This window comes from Anarrhichthys ocellatus, unplaced genomic scaffold (assembly GCF_004355925.1).
Source record: "Anarrhichthys ocellatus isolate YVR2014 unplaced genomic scaffold, GSC_Weel_1.0 scaffold43, whole genome shotgun sequence".
In the NCBI taxonomy this organism is placed as follows: domain Eukaryota; kingdom Metazoa; phylum Chordata; class Actinopteri; order Perciformes; family Anarhichadidae; genus Anarrhichthys; species Anarrhichthys ocellatus.
In genome coordinates, this window is record NW_022280073.1 from 319,829 (window position 1) to 335,578 (window position 15,750).

Below are 15,750 nucleotides of genomic sequence, written 5' to 3' on the forward strand. Positions count from 1 at the left end.
TATATATATATATATATATATATGTATATGTGTATATATATATATATGTATATGTATATGTATATATATATATATGTATAACCACTGTGTGATATGTTGTTTGTGCAGAGGCAGTTTGGTCTGGACGGCAGCGGGGGCTACAGCAGACAGATGGAGAGGACCATGGAGAGGGATGTGGCCAAGGGTCTTATGGCCCCTGCAGAGTTCCACTGTAAGAGGGCCGAGATGATGGAGTCTCTGGCCTCAGGGGTTGATGATGGCAGAACCAGAACTCAAGGTATGTTTGTTCGCATCCTTGAACCACAATTCTGCAAAAGCACACAGAGACAACACTGCTGGTGTAAAGCAGTGGTTCTCAACTGGTTTGGCTGCGGGACCCACCATCACCCCTTAATGACAAGCCGTGACCCGAATCGAGGAACATTTTCAACTTCTGAAATGTATTTAATGTAAAGATGGTGCAGTTTGAATCTGAGCTGAAAATGTCCTCTGCAGTCGTAGTATAGGGAGCTCTCTTGTGCAGAGAAATTGTTCCTGTAAGTCCCCGTCCCACACGTTTCACCTAAACGAGTAAAACTGCTTTGTTTTTTATGTCTGTAGATTGGTCCATTTGTAATGCAAAATGACCACTTGCCTTAATTCGAGCTGTGGTCTGTTGTTTGATGTCATCCGACATGTCTTCAATTCGTCTACTTATAGTGTCATTTGACAGAGGTATAGTTTTCAGTTTATCCTCTGCTGATATGAGCATTACAAGGCATTAACGCCAAATATCGTTAAGGAGTGTGAATAGATGACACTCCGCTGCATAAAAAATTCCCTTTAAAATAATAGCACAGGATTTAAAAAAAAAAAAATTTCAGGCAAAGGCCCGCGACCCCCCAGTTGAGAGTCACTGGTTTAAAGGGATACACCAAAGTTCCTGTAGGTTTAGGCAACTCTGACATTTGTTACAGTAACACAGCAGCTATTCCCAACCACTGTGGACTGCAAAGGGGAATGCACAAAAGAGACTTTCCGCTTCTTCTCTGGGTCCTTTGGTATAATTCCTTTGGTTGCATATTTCCTGGAACCTTTTGGTTGAAATTAAGAGAGAAGAGAGTAGGACCTAAAATTGAGCCTTGGAGGACTCCAGATTGAATATCCGATGCAGAGTTTGGAATTAAGAGTAGATGGACATTCTCATGGGTGCTAACAGTTAATGAGTTTCGTACTGCAGTGTTTGCAAGGGAAATGCATAATCAAAACCTCAAATTTTTGAATTGTTAAAAATAATTGCTAAAAAAGGAGTGGTAACATCGATGAATAAATGAATACATCTGGACTGTTGTTCATGCTCTTGCATGTCAACTCCCTTTTTCAGTCCTTATCCTGAACCAGTTCTTCAGCATTCCCTCAACGTTCACAAAATGTTCTTTTAGTTAATCTGTTATTGTCTGGTTGTGGAATAGGCTACTAAAATACATGCCACACATACACGTGTGTGTGTGTGTGTGTGTGTGTGTGTGTGTATATTAACCCGCCTAATCACATGTGAGAGGAAGATCCGTGTGGTTACACTATCAATATCCTGTTGTCTGCCCTGCTATCAACGTACAAAGGTGTGTGTGTACAGCACTTTGAGTGGCAGGAAGACATAAAAGGCACTACATGTGAACGTCCATTTACGTAGCAGGGCTGGCCATGCGTGCATGTTAATGCATTTGAGTCTCTCTGTTGTGCCGGCTAGCTAATCCCCGCCTCTCTGCACTGCGCTCATGCGGCGGTTACTGCTTTTAACGCCGTCCCGACCAACAGCATTGAAGCGTAGCACCCACCCTCCGGTTCCCCTTATGGTAAACACTGTTATCTCTGTCAGCACTGTTGCCTTTGTTCCCCTACACATCTTTAGCCCAGGCTCACGGTATCCTGTCCCTGACTTAAGGAGTCCTGTGAGTTTTGAGGTCCCGGGGGGGTCTGTGGGGAGGGGAAGAGGGGCGGAGGCCAAGCCCTCTCTTTTTGACTCACCCACTTGGCCTGATATTGAGCCCGTGGAGAAAGCCCCGACGTACCACCTGGGTACATATAAACAACGGAGACAGTTCACACACGAGCCTCACCCAGTCCTGCCTCGCAAGCCTCCGTGAAGAGAAACCTTTCGGGAAAGTCAATTGAGCCTAATTCAAAACCATTAGATCAGATTAAGCTCTCACTACCACTCATTATTATTTTTGTTGTCATTGTTGCTGATTATCGGTATTCATTTTTATGCCTCAGCGTTATTTTAATAATCCGATCTTATTTAAGTTCTATTTTTACTTCGTTGGTCTCTCCTACTCTGTGGTGGAATAGAGTGTGTGTGCACGTGGTTATAATGCACGTGCACTAGCACCCCTGAAATCCCTAACATCTGCATGTACTCAGGACATATTGGAACATCGTGTATGACTGGCCCTCTGCATGTACAGCAAGCTGATCTTGAGACAAAGATCCATTTTTCTTCCAGTTACATTAATATTATTTTTTTGTTCCTTGTTTTTCAGTGCTAATCAATAACACCCTAGTAATTCAATGATCAAGGAACTACATTTTAATTGGCATCACTCTCGGCTCTTCCAAAAGCAAACCAAACCTGCAATCACGAGTAGTCCCACCACCTCATCTCTGGCACTGCCGTTGCTCTCATTGTTTCTACATGTCTGCTACGTTTGCATGGTATTTGTATTTTTTTATTGTTGCATTGTGCTGTACAATAGTGCTTGCCGTAGCATTGCATTGATTATATTAGGCCACCAGTTTGTAATAACCTGCCCAGGGACTACAGACTAAGGTGGAAACATCCCATACCTGCTTTGAGCGAGTCTTTTAATGCTGAAATACAGAATACAAAAACCAGAGGTTGTCTTTCAAATATGAATTCTCTGCGCAGAGAAGGTTCAATCTCCACAACAGAATGCGTTCAGTCTCAGTGAGGAAGAACCAAGTATAAAGTGAACGTGCTTTCTTCATACAGAAGAAGTGCAAAGTGTGGGGCCGATGGCCAATGTTACGGACATTTTACTCTCAAACTGAAAACAACAAGCGGCTGCAACATTCTCATACAACACAGTTACAGTTATCTTTGCGTGCAGGCAAGGGTGAATTCTTCTTTTGTAGAAGTAGAAATATACTTTACTATGTATACCATACTACGTAGAAATATCTATACTAAGTAAGAAATATATACTAAGTAAGAATTTACCATTATGAGACCAAAATGAGCACATTTACATTGAGGTGGAAACTTAAACGTTCATTAATGTGCACTGTCCCTGGTAAACATATGAATAAATATATACATAAATCAAAGTATATCAACTATCGGTGTCACTATGGTATAGGACAGTATAAGGAGTAGTTTTGGTTGAATTAAAGAAAGAAAGAAAAAACCCAGACCTGTCCCCTTCCATTTATGACCTGGACAATGATTCACTGATACATGATTTAGCTGTCGGCACCTTTGATGCATGTTGATCAGTGAGATGTGATGGCTGCTGGTTTAGCTGTGTGTCCGTAACACTGCTGGAATGTACTGAGCTGAACTTGTTTCTTCTCTGTCTAGGTGTGGTCCGAGCTTTGTATGAATATTACCAGACCGAATGCAAGGACTCTGTGCACGTGTGGCTGAGTGCTGACACCGACCACTACTGCTCCTCAGCGGGGGATAAAGGCTGGGGCTGTGGATACAGAAACCTCCAGATGCTCCTCTCCTCTCTACACACAACGGATGCATATGCTCCCCTACTACAAGGTGCACAATCCCACTGCATAATATCTGACCTTAAATCAGCACTACTATATGTGCTTGTTTCAAATAAATTGCTGATTCTTTGTGAGGTTGAGGTAAATATCTGAGAATTGAGGGTAGTTCTGTCACAATATTTTGATATATTAATGGATGGATTGAGTAATGTGCGAAGAGCCATGAATCGAGTTTGTTCGCCACCTGAATCCTGACCACCACAGCCACCAATTTAAGCAAAACAATTGATGGCTGTGTGGAGGACTGTGTCCTGTGTCCTCCACACAGCCATCAATTGGTGTCACGCACATAACCTCAGGATCCATCATGCAACATAAATGGGAGGGCATTCTGATCAGATGCACAAACCACCTCAACTGGCGGCTCTTTGTCCTCCACACAGCCCCCCCCCCCCGTCTGTGTGGAGGATGAAACGAAAACACGAGTCGTTCTCTCGTCTCTGCCTACCAGCGTGAATCCGAGCTGTAGCCAATTCAGAACGCTTCCTTGTTGCAGTTGGAAACTAAATACGGCGTGGTAGTTGCGGAGTTCTTCCAACAGAGCCAGAATCCAATGGTGAACTCATTCAAGCTGCAGATTGCATCATCAGTTTTGACCTGCCTTTATTTTTATGATTTGTTTTTTATGCTGAAGTGCTTTCTCGGAACATAACAATTTAAAGACAAACTCTCTTTATTTCCCCTTTGGTAAGCGGTCTCGGTAGAAGCATGATGAAGCACTTCACATTCATTAAGCTCGGGGCGTGTCTACAACCACACTGTTTACTCAAAGCACATCACGTCTTGTCCTTGTTCTGCATTCTGATCTGGTGCACTATTGTTGTTGGGATGAGTATCTGTCCTCCTGTACGGTTGTTGACAGTGGGTGCAAGACAACAGCAATGACTGCTGTCAAGTGTCACTGTAGCCGTCCCGGAACTATTTTGGTGTGACATCACATCGACGGTTGTCACAGTTAGCCATGTGTAATAATAGAAATGTATAGCAGATAAACTTATATTAAAAAACCAGTAACAACTTTTTACCTGTACCCATTCATTCCATTTACTGGACGCTCTCCTCCTCCTCCAGAGAAGGCCGTGCCTAGCATCCCTCGGGTGCAGAGTATGATCGAGGAGGCCTGGAGAGCAGGGCTGGATCCGCATGGTGCGTCCCACTTCAACCAGCGGCTGCAGGGAACAAGAGCCTGGATCGGAGCCACAGAGATCTACGCCCTCCTCACCTCTCTGGGAATCAGGTGAGCGTGACACTAATTAGTGTCAAGCACATAACCTCAGGATCCATCATGCAACATAAATGGGAGGGCATTCTGATCAGATGCACAAACCACCTCAACTGGCGGCTCTTTTCCAAGCTCCCTACAGATATCTAAGCTCCTTAACTGACTGGACCTCAGTTTCAGGACAGGGAGATCAGGAGGTGAACATTCTCACCCTGGACTCATACACCGTCATGCTCTTAAGATTAACTGATCCATAACTACACTACAACTTATCGTTTTCAATTTTGCACCTCACACATGTATATATGTAGAGTAGTTGTTGTTTTTTGCTCATCATTCGATAAGCAGTTTATGTCTTTTGCTTCTTATCTTTGTGTTCTCGGCTCTAAGCTGCTGTAACAGTTAAAATGTCCTGCAGGGATTAATAGAGTTCTCTCACTCTCTCTTTCACTCTCACTCTCTCATGACCATAGTTGGCAGTTCAAAAGCTTTGACCTCTGGCCCAGGTCCCTGTTGACCACGACAGACACTGCACACTCTATTTTTATCCAGAGCAAGACCCCCAGATACAGCAACTCGCTCCCAACCCGGAGGAAGCAATCGCTTATTCTCTAGCAGAGAACAATGGCCTCAGACTTTTGCTGATTCTCATCCGTCTCAAACCGCCTCAGTGCGTACCGAAGGTCACGGTCTGATGAAGCCAACAGAATCGCACCCAGAGAAGCAAGGCCCCCCCCCCACCGCCAGACAATCTCCTCCTGCCCCCGACTGTGACTTGAGATTCTATCCATGAAAATCAAAAACAGAAGCTATGACAAGGGACAAACCTGACGGAGCCCAACACCCATTGAGAGCACGTTAGACTTCCTGCCGGTAATACGGACACGGCTCTCGCTCTGGTTATATAAGGACCGGATGGCTCGTAGCAACAACCCCGGTACCCCATGCTCCTGCAAACTCTGGGTCCTCCACAGAGGATGTGTTGCTTGGGTTTAAGAGTTCCTGAAAGTGCTCTTCTCACTAAATGATCAAATCCCCAGTCAGGGTCAGCAGTTCTCCTCCCCTGCTGAATACAGCCAGAGCAAAGCCCTGCTTTCCCTTCCAGAGTCGTGTTGACGGTTTGCCAGATCTTCCTTGCGGCCAACCAAAAGTCCTTCTCCATACCCTCCCCAAACTCCTCCCACACTTTTTGCTTTGGTTACCTCTGAAGCAGCGTTCCTTCTGGCCTCCTGCTCTTCTGATGCCTGTCTGCTGCTTTCGGAGACCCCTCGGCCAACCAAGCCCGAAAGGCCTCAGAGTCTGTCAAGCTCAGGCACAGACAACCTTCTGATGACAATTCCTTGTATCTGCTTTCACAATGGATGCTTGGAAAATGGCCTACTCAGATTCCACATCCCCAACCTCCCCCATGAGAAACATTATTGTGGAGGTGGGAGTTAAAGACCTTGTGGACAAGGGCCTCGGCCAGGTTTTCCCAGTTCTCCCTCACTACACGTTTGGGTTTACCAGGTCTGTTCACACAGCTGCTCCCTGATGTTCTTTCATGCTGTGGCCGACCGACCAAGGCACGGCCGCCAGATGCTCTTCAGCGAGTTTCCCTCCAAGATTTGGCTCCAGGAGGGGGCCCCGGAGGTGCTGCAGCTCCTTTTTGGCCAACTCTTAATCCATTCAGTGACCGCTCCAGAATCTCATTCTGGTCACATTTTAGTTGTAGTTTAGTGAAAATCTTCATGAAGTTATCAGCTCAATGTAACACTGAGGCTTGTATTGTATGTTTTCAGTGCCCGCATCATTGACTTCCACAAGCCAACCGGCCCAGGTGACACCCACCCCCGGCTGTTTGAATGGGTGAAGCAGTACTTCAAGTCCGGCAGGAGCAGCCGGCTGCCCCCCAGACTCATCCACACTTCCCTGCCCCCGCTTTACCTGCAGCACCAAGGTACACAGCAACATCACCTGCTATATTCCTTCATCGCACACTATATAGCTGTACGGGATCGGTGAGGTCTTAATACATTTGCATGTACATGCTTCTTTGATTGGATAATGTTCTCGGGCCGGAGTCATTTATATATATCCCCAAATACATTAGTGAATCCTTCTGCGTGCATTCATAAATAGTGTTCTGTCACAATATTTTGATATATTAATGGATAGATAGATATAGGCACACACTTCACATTCATTAAGCTCGGGGCGTGTCTACAACCACACTGTTTACTCAAAGCACATCAAGTCTTGTCCTTGTTCTGCAATGTGATCTGGGTGCACTATTGTTGTTGGGATTAGTATCTGTCCTCCTGTACGGTTGACTGCTGTCAAATGTCTCTGTAGCCGCCCTGGAACTATCTTGGCGTGACATCACATCGACGGCTGTTATGAGACTGATCTGACTCCCTCGAGGCTAACATTCACCCCAAATGGCTTTTTCATGATCCGCTCATAACATTACCTAAATTGTAAAGCGTTTTTGGAAGTCTAAACGTAGAAGAGCATTAAACTTTATTACTCGGTTACAAGTGTTGTAACCGAGCTAATTGCAGGTTTCAATGTTCAGGTTGACTGACGTAACACAAGGTGCAGTATGCACTACTGTTGAGATGGTATTGTTGGTCTGTCGGTCACTCTAGCTTACTTACATGTCCAGTTTATTCCATAAATAGCTAGAACTGTATTTTTTGACTTTACTCAGATTGGAGGAGTTCTGGCTTTTACTCTGGAATGTTATTGACATAACAAGGTAATCCTGCTTCCTCATTTCAATTACTTATGATGTAACTGGCGAAATGTGATATCGTGAGGCATTAAAGGAGAACTTGAGACTTTACACATAGGCAAGGAGATAATAAGGGTAATAAGGAGAACTACTCAGCCTGTGAAAACTATTGCATAGTGTGACAAAATAATCCAAACTCAAAGTCCATTCATTTGCTTGTCCTGGACCTTTTGATCATATCCCACAGTGTGCTTTGCTTGGTTCTCATGGAACTGTGGATGTTGATGCTGAGTTGAGATTGTTTTACAAACCGGAGGTGTGGAGTTTAAAAGAAATGAGGGCTTACGAGGCCAAGAGTGTCGATGGAAAAGATCCTATTGAGTTGCATTTTTGGGATTTGTTCAATCCAGGGAGTAAAAGCCAGATGTCTCGGCCTCCGCTGCTTCAATTTTGACAATTATTTGAATTAGATTTTCTTTCAGTCGTCGTACTTTGAGTTTGTGCTCTTTTAATGCAGACTGAGATGGAATAATTCCGGGCATGCTGATGCAAAGCTACTAGTTATCGAGTGACCCTCTCCCCCTCTACACTGCTGCCACAGTAAAACGGTCTGTCCTAGCGCTCTTCCAAACACTTGTTCATCCAGTAACATGTTTTCAGAAAAACTTCATTGTTCTGGTAATCAGGTTTGTGTTACGCAAGTTTCTCTAATCCCTCAGCGTGAAAACAGAGTTTGGGTTTTCTGTTTTCACTGATGTTTCTGAAATCGCATTGCTGCACATTCCTGTCTGCTCACACTGTGCCGGTCTGTGTCTCTCAGCTCAGTTGCTGACACACCGATATATAGCGCCACACAGCAGAGAGACCGAAGGGGCAAACACATGAGCACGGAAGCCTGTAAACACACGCGGCGATGTAACAACCTCGTTCTCCGCCCGCTTTGATTCAGACGCTAAAGAGTGACACATACCATGAGCCGGTCTTTGACCTGGGAATGAGAACGGGCTGCACATCCTGTTTATTGGCTGGGGGTTGCACTCCCATATGGGGTCCAAATCCTCTATGCTGATGCCCCAGAAGAGTCCCGAACACCAATCAAAAAGAAAAGAGAAGATACAGGCAGAGGGCAGGGTCTCTGCAGATACAGACACCGCCTGTATTTGTCACAAAAAATTCCCTCAAAAAAAAAACCCAGTATTAACATATCTGAGGATTTCACAAAGACCAACAATTTGTTTTTAAATGCTTTAGAAACAAGAGGTCTTAATAATTACATTTGAGTATATATTTTGCCAGCTAAATGAAACTGTTTATAGGATACTCAACCTTTGTTTCATTATAATACTTTTAATACTTGAATTCTTTCTTAGCAGGGCATGTATAAAGGCAATTTAGTAATACATGAATATGAGATATGAGTTTGCAGTGAACCCTCTGAACCCCAAAACCCACCAGCGGGATGGAAAAGCATGTTTCCTTTAAACCAGGGGTCTTCAACGTTTTTCAGGCCAAGGACTCCGAAACTGATAGAGAGATGGAGCAGGGACCCCCGGCTATATATATTGTATAAAATTGTGTTTTATATTAAATAGGCCTAGTACCGTGTATACCTCTTTATTGTGCATTCAATACTAAGCTATTCAAATAATACACAGGTTCATATATTCATGTTTTTATTTTAAACATGTGCACGGTACAGTGAGTAGGGTGGCCGTGCCACTGCCATTTATAAACATACCTTGTCAGCTGATACCAATGCCAATATCAACATTGTCTGTCAATTGCATGATAATCATGCACACAAGCTATTCAAATTGATGTTTTAATTTTAAACATAAATGTGGAAACGAAAATGAGTGCCGGCCTATTAGTGCTACTATATGCACAAACATACCTGTTATATTTCATACAATACTGAACTATTAAAATAATGGACAGATTCATGTTTAGAGAATTTTTTTTTTTTTAAATTGTCTAATCAACCAAAAAGTTACAGTAGATTAATAAAATTACAACAGACAAAACTACACTGTTTAGCATAGCCAGAATTTCCATCTTTCTGATGGTCCTTGAACACTTCATGTGTCAAGAAACGCAACCGAAACTAAGCTTAAAATGGTCTCGTTTCAAATTTTGCTCCAAATAAAGAGTTTACTCTAAACAGATCCTGACATTGTTTTTATTCTGCGCTCCTCAGCGCAGCTAGAAAGCCATGAATGATGTGGCTGAGACCAACAGTCACGTGACAACAATTCTGTGAAACTTGGACAGAACAGCAGGCTGCTGAACACATTCAATACTTGTAGCCCTTGGAGCCTCCATTATTTTTCCAACATTGGTAACACTTCTGGCAACTTGGAAAACTGTTGGATATATAGATTCCATTGTTTTGCAATTTTTACAAAATAAATTATCAAAGGAATTCAACTTGTGTTTTTTTTCTTTTTTATGATTTATGGCATTGTAACTGTCATACTGCACTAAAGACATGTTTGAGTTCTCTCTACCTCTAGCTGTGGTTGTGCTGTTTCATCAGAGGTGCAGGACTTTTATATTGCAGAGAAAATCAAGGCCACAGAGAGAAAAATATGACAGGAGCGAAAAACGCACCATGAAGCTGCTTAGGGTTCAGAGGGTTGATTACAATTCCTCCTTGGCATTTAGGAGGTTTGTTTATGGCGTTTTGCTGGTGACACTCGCCGTCTTCTAAGGTCTATTAAATAGAGAAGCGAAGTCCCGCCCCTCCCAGTGTCCACCATAGTACTTTACTTAGAAATAAATATGTACACCCGTGGCCAAAAGTTTTGAGAATGACACAAATATTAATTTTCACAAAGTCTGCTGCCTCAGTTTTTATGATGGCAATTTGCATATGCAGAATGTTATGAAGAGTGATCAGATTAATTGCTAGTAAGATTGCACCTAAATCAACCATTTATCGGATCATCAAGGACTTCAAGGAGAGAGGTTCAATTGTTGTGAAGAAGACTTTTGGAGGATGGCCTGGTGTCAAGAAGGGCAGCAAAGAAGCCACTTCTCTCCAGGAAAAACATCAGGGACAGACTGATGTTCTGCCCCTGATGTGCAGAACATCAGGGGTAAAGTCATTTTCTCTGATGAATCTCCTTTCCGATTGTTTGGGGCATCCGGAAAAAAAGCTTGTCTGGAGAAGAAAAGGTGAGCGCTACCATCAGTCCTGTGTCATGCCAACAGTAAAGCATCCTGAGACCATTCATGTGTGGGGTTGCTTCTCAGCCAAGGGAGAGGGCTCACTCACAATGTAGCCTCAGAACACAGCCCTGAATAAAGAATGGTACCAAAACATCCTCCGAGAGCAACTTCTCGTCAACACTGCAAATATTGACCCTTTGCATAAACTTAATATAATTGTCAATAACAGCCTTTGGCACTTGTAATTATACCATAGTGACATCGTACAAAAAGAAGCAGCAAACTTTGTGAAAACCAATACTTCATTCTCAAAACGTTTGGCTACGGGTGTACAATAGTCAATGGAGAAAGAAGAAAGAATGACTCCCGACTTTTCACAAACACTTTTACCCATGTCCTCCTGCAGGTCACAGCCGCTCTATAGTGGGCATGGAGCAGAAGAAGAACGGGAGCCTGTGCCTACTGCTTCTGGATCCCGGCATCTCAGCGTCGGACACCAGGAGGCTGCTAAGCAGGGACACCGTCTCACCGGCCGTCCGCCAGGTCAGGAAGTTCGCCGGCAGCCTGAAGCACAAACAGTACCAGGTGGTGGCAGTGCACGGTGTGATGTCTGCTGAGGAGAAACAGGTGAGGTGTCGTGGTGGAACAGATGTGTGTGCGTGTGCATGTAGGTGTGAGAGTGGCTTTATAAGATAAGATGACAGTCCAGTTGCGGTTTAGAACTAAATGTGACTGAACATGATTCAAACTATCATCAAAATTAATCAAAAACTGGTTTGCTTGTGGCCCTCGTCTGGAGCTCTTTACAGTCGTTGAATGACAAGTTTGATGTGCACACGATGAATCAGTGTCAAATGAAACGCTCTTAATCCGTTTCTCAACACACTTTGTTTTTACAGATTAGCATCTTGAACTCCAGGACATTATGTGCTGAACGGATCCCGTGAATAGGATCGCACTTCATCTCCTCCATCTCGTTTGTTTCTACTGTGAACATGCATTTGATTTCTGCACTTCAGGAACTATTTAATGTTGTCATTCGCTAATAAATTATATAATATACACTTTTTTAAATTTTAGTTTTTTAATAAACTCTGTGCTACTCCGTGCTGTCCAGTCATTTACACTTAGCAGTTAATGGTTGAGAGGAAATGGAGCAGAACAAACCTGGCTGTCCTTAAAAGAACGCTGCACAACAAGAAAACACAGAGTCCATCTGAGAATCTCACAAAGGACAAACATAAAACCTCAAATATTTGATTGCATAAGTGATTCACCCATTATCATGTGACACACCTAAATCATCATTCAGCAGCCATCTGTTTGTAGAAGTCACATGAGAATCCAGACGGGGTCATCCGTGTGTTTAACCAAGGTGTGGTGAGTGACTTTAGGTCAAATACAGCAGGTGGTCAGACAGCTGGTCAGTGTTTTCTAGTAGTGTTTTATAGAGAACCAGCCACCACCTCTAAAGTACATACCACCTCAAGTAACATCATAAAGAAATTATTACAATTGTAAAAAAAAAAAATAGAACATGAATATGAGGGGAAAATAATTCTTCCTATCTCTTTCGTCTGTTGGTGACCAAGAGAAAAATGCCTAAAAGCTGCTCTGTGGTAGTATGTACCACCAACAGGGTAAAGAACCCACAACTAAGTTCGTAAAAGCTGCAGAACCAAAAGAACTGAGGATACAGGCAATGGGAAAACTGGGGGATCCTGAGAGGCAGTATCCCTAACGTTACATGTACAGCTAGCATTTTGTCCAGATTAGGCTAACTATATTTATGTAAGTTAAACTAAAGCATTTCTATAGTATGCAACTTGTGTGGAATCCGTGGAATAGTGAAATGTGCATACACCAGTAAGCTATGCAGTATTATGCTTATAAGTATCATCATATAGCTAACTACAGTTATTTGCTAACACATACATAGCTAACATTAGCTCGCTAACGGCTAACTTGTCCCATCATCATTTTAGTTAACTGCAACCCTGGAAGACATAGGATGCTAAAATAGTCCTTTGACATGCTGACATCTAACTTGTTAGCTAGCTACAGGCATTTTGTTAGAGTTTCAGCCCTTTGTTGCATATTGTGGCACCTTTTGTTTTCCCCTACGGGTGGCCTTGGTTTTCAGAATGTGACGCGTTGCGCTCTGTATCTGTTATTTAGGCTGTCATGTACTAAGTGGGAGACCTTGCTGGTTTGTCAAATTTCTGGCAAAACCATCAAGAAGACAATACGAGCTGTGTTTAAAAAGCCAGTATAGAATTTAGTGGCATCTAGTGCAGTGGTTGCAGATTGCAACCAAGTGAATAGCTACGCTCTCCCCTATTACAAGACAGCGATCATGTGAACCGCCGGGTGCAAAACTGTAGTATCGCCGTTCGCTTAGAGGCCATCTTTACCATAATGACACAACTTAAGGAGCAACGGAAGTCAGACGGCGGCTGGTGATACCCAATTTTTGCACTATGCTGCTCACATTACCGCAATTTCACAAGCGTGTTGGAGAACTACGGTGGCCTTCATCAGGCTCTCTACAGCCAGTGTTTGGTTTGTCCGTTCTGGGCTGCTGTAGAAAGATGGCGGGCTCCATGAAGGGGACCCACTTCCTGTGTAGAGATAAAGGGTTCACAAAAAATTCAGTTTCTCACAGTCTTCACTATCATTTGCTCATTAGGACTGTTAGTTTTGATAAATGGAGTTTAAATACGAATGGATATTTTTGTCTGTCCAAACCACCAAAAAAAATCAGTTCCTGGTGACAGAAAAGGGTGTGGTGGAAAATGATTTTACCCGCTGTTGAGTCTTTTTAAGCTGAAATATAGAATGTCGTTAAACAGAACTTGTCTTTAAAAGTATTTATTCTTGCAAGAAGAGTGGTCAAGGGTTGGGGGCCTGTGTACTGGAACATCCTGTTTCATGACAAGCAGGCCACAGCATTTAAAGAAGTGCTTTATCTGTGTAACAACAGACACACAGATATATACGTTTTATCCTTAAGGCATAGAACATGTGAATATACAAGAATTGTTATCCAACACAGAGAAGAAGAGGATATGTGTGCAGGCAGTCAGCTGCTGCACAGATCACAAGTTACATGATGCAAGCTTATGATAGCCTGTTTCAAAAACAGTTCTATTTAAAAGATAATGAAATACTCATAAGGATATAATTTCCATTAAAAAAACAGCAAGATACATTTGAGCATGTACGCTAACACAAAGGGTGAAGGTGTACTGAGTTCAGAGCACAAGTACAAGCACTTAGGCATTTACACAATATACTGAGTAGAAATATATACTAAGTAGAAATGTGGCATTACAAGGGAGACAAGCATCTTTACTGAAAACTATCAAGGGAGCGACACAAGACAAGTGTCCTCAGGGAAAAAAGGTCAGTCATAGAAATGGGCAAACAGTCACAGCTGTAAATCTGAATAGAACAAGTGGTAAAAATGAACAGACCCCTACTGTCAGCTCTGACAGTCGTGTGGGAGGTTTGTGGACATGAAGTCCAGTCCAGACTGTGTATTTGGACTTGACATAAATTGTTGTTCCCTCACAGTCTCCAGCTGGAGAGAGATTGAGTAGTTTTCTAAAGAGGAATGTAGGAAAATGTCCAGACGTGCTTCTACTGACTTGAAGGGGACGAATACTTTAGTGTTTTATAATTAAACTGAACTTTGATCTGATTGTCGATATTTAGTTTCCTTTTGACATATCTTAAAGTGTCAAAATCCTAATTGGCAATCAAGTGGACAGAGTCAGCGGCTTCAGGTTCCTCTGGGATCAGAAGACACACAGGCCAACAGGATTTCATATATATGTATATATACATATATATATATATAATTGTATTTTATATACATTATATTTTATTCCTATTTTAACATCTGCCTCTGCAAATTCTCTCAGGGAAACCTTAAGAGAATTTCATTAAACTTGGCACAAAAATCCACTTGGACTCAAGGAAGAATTGATTAGAATTTAGTGGTCAAGGACGCTGTGGCCTCAAAAAAACACATTTTGGGCCATAACTCAAGAGTATATATGCTAATCATTTGGATGTTAACTGGAACTTAGCATAGCATTGTTGGAGGAAGCCTGAGAACAAGAATTCCATGGCCAAAAACTGCTCCACTGTAATTGTTGTGCATATAACAAATAAAGACTTAAAAAGAATCATGCTTATTTATACCTCGATGACAGCTAGACTGTTAGCATCTCTGAGCACCGATCGAACCAAACTCCATTCACAAAACAAGCCTTTTTAAAAGTGTTAGGATGCCGTCTACAGTGCTACGGCACTCAGCCTGTGAACGCGGTTGTATAATATCTTCTGTGGCTCCGCAAGTGCTCGGTCATATCAGAGAAAATGACCCTGGTGATGTCACAGTGATGTCATCAGGGTTATTTCAGCTTGGATTTACACATTTTTTTTAACAGAACTCACAAACTCGGGGTGTGGAGTTGGACAGATGTGACAATCTTGCAGGCACAAAGGGTTTTAATGAAGGGCAGTCAAGTTGCATTTGGGCGAAATTTAGGATCCAGTGTTTGTTTTTTAACTTGCACTATTTCTGGGGCCTTAAAATCAGGACGTCCTGGGGCCTCTGCTGCATCCGGTTCCAACGTCCTTGTTTTTTCTGTCTCTCCTCTGTTTATTCTGTCGAGTTTGTTTATGTTCCTGGTACTTTGGAGAACATGCTGTCTTACTTGGATCACTAACAGCGCTGCTTATGAAACAGCAGACTCTTGTTTTTGGTTTTTGTCCCGTAGCAGTCTCCCATGGCGGTCGTCAGATGGGAAGCATAGTGCTAGTGCATTGAACCACGCGCCGCTGACTGGTA

The 15,750-nt window shown here is 42.9% G+C and overlaps 1 protein-coding gene across 2 annotated transcripts in view; it reads left to right on the forward strand.

Annotated features, from left to right (window-relative positions):
* The window catches only part of zufsp (zinc finger containing ubiquitin peptidase 1), a 35,441-nt gene that overhangs the window by 14,798 nt on the left and 4,893 nt on the right, over positions 1 to 15,750 (forward strand). For both annotated transcript variants that reach the window (XM_031868596.1, XM_031868597.1), the window contains 6 exons: positions 109 to 277; positions 3,581 to 3,769; positions 4,852 to 5,017; positions 6,784 to 6,941; positions 11,296 to 11,516; positions 11,789 to 15,747. In XM_031868596.1, the coding sequence (XP_031724456.1) occupies positions 109 to 277; positions 3,581 to 3,769; positions 4,852 to 5,017; positions 6,784 to 6,941; positions 11,296 to 11,516; positions 11,789 to 11,836 (951 nt within the window). In that variant the 3' untranslated portion in view covers positions 11,837 to 15,747. The remainder of the gene's footprint in view (positions 1 to 108; positions 278 to 3,580; positions 3,770 to 4,851; positions 5,018 to 6,783; positions 6,942 to 11,295; positions 11,517 to 11,788; positions 15,748 to 15,750) is intronic.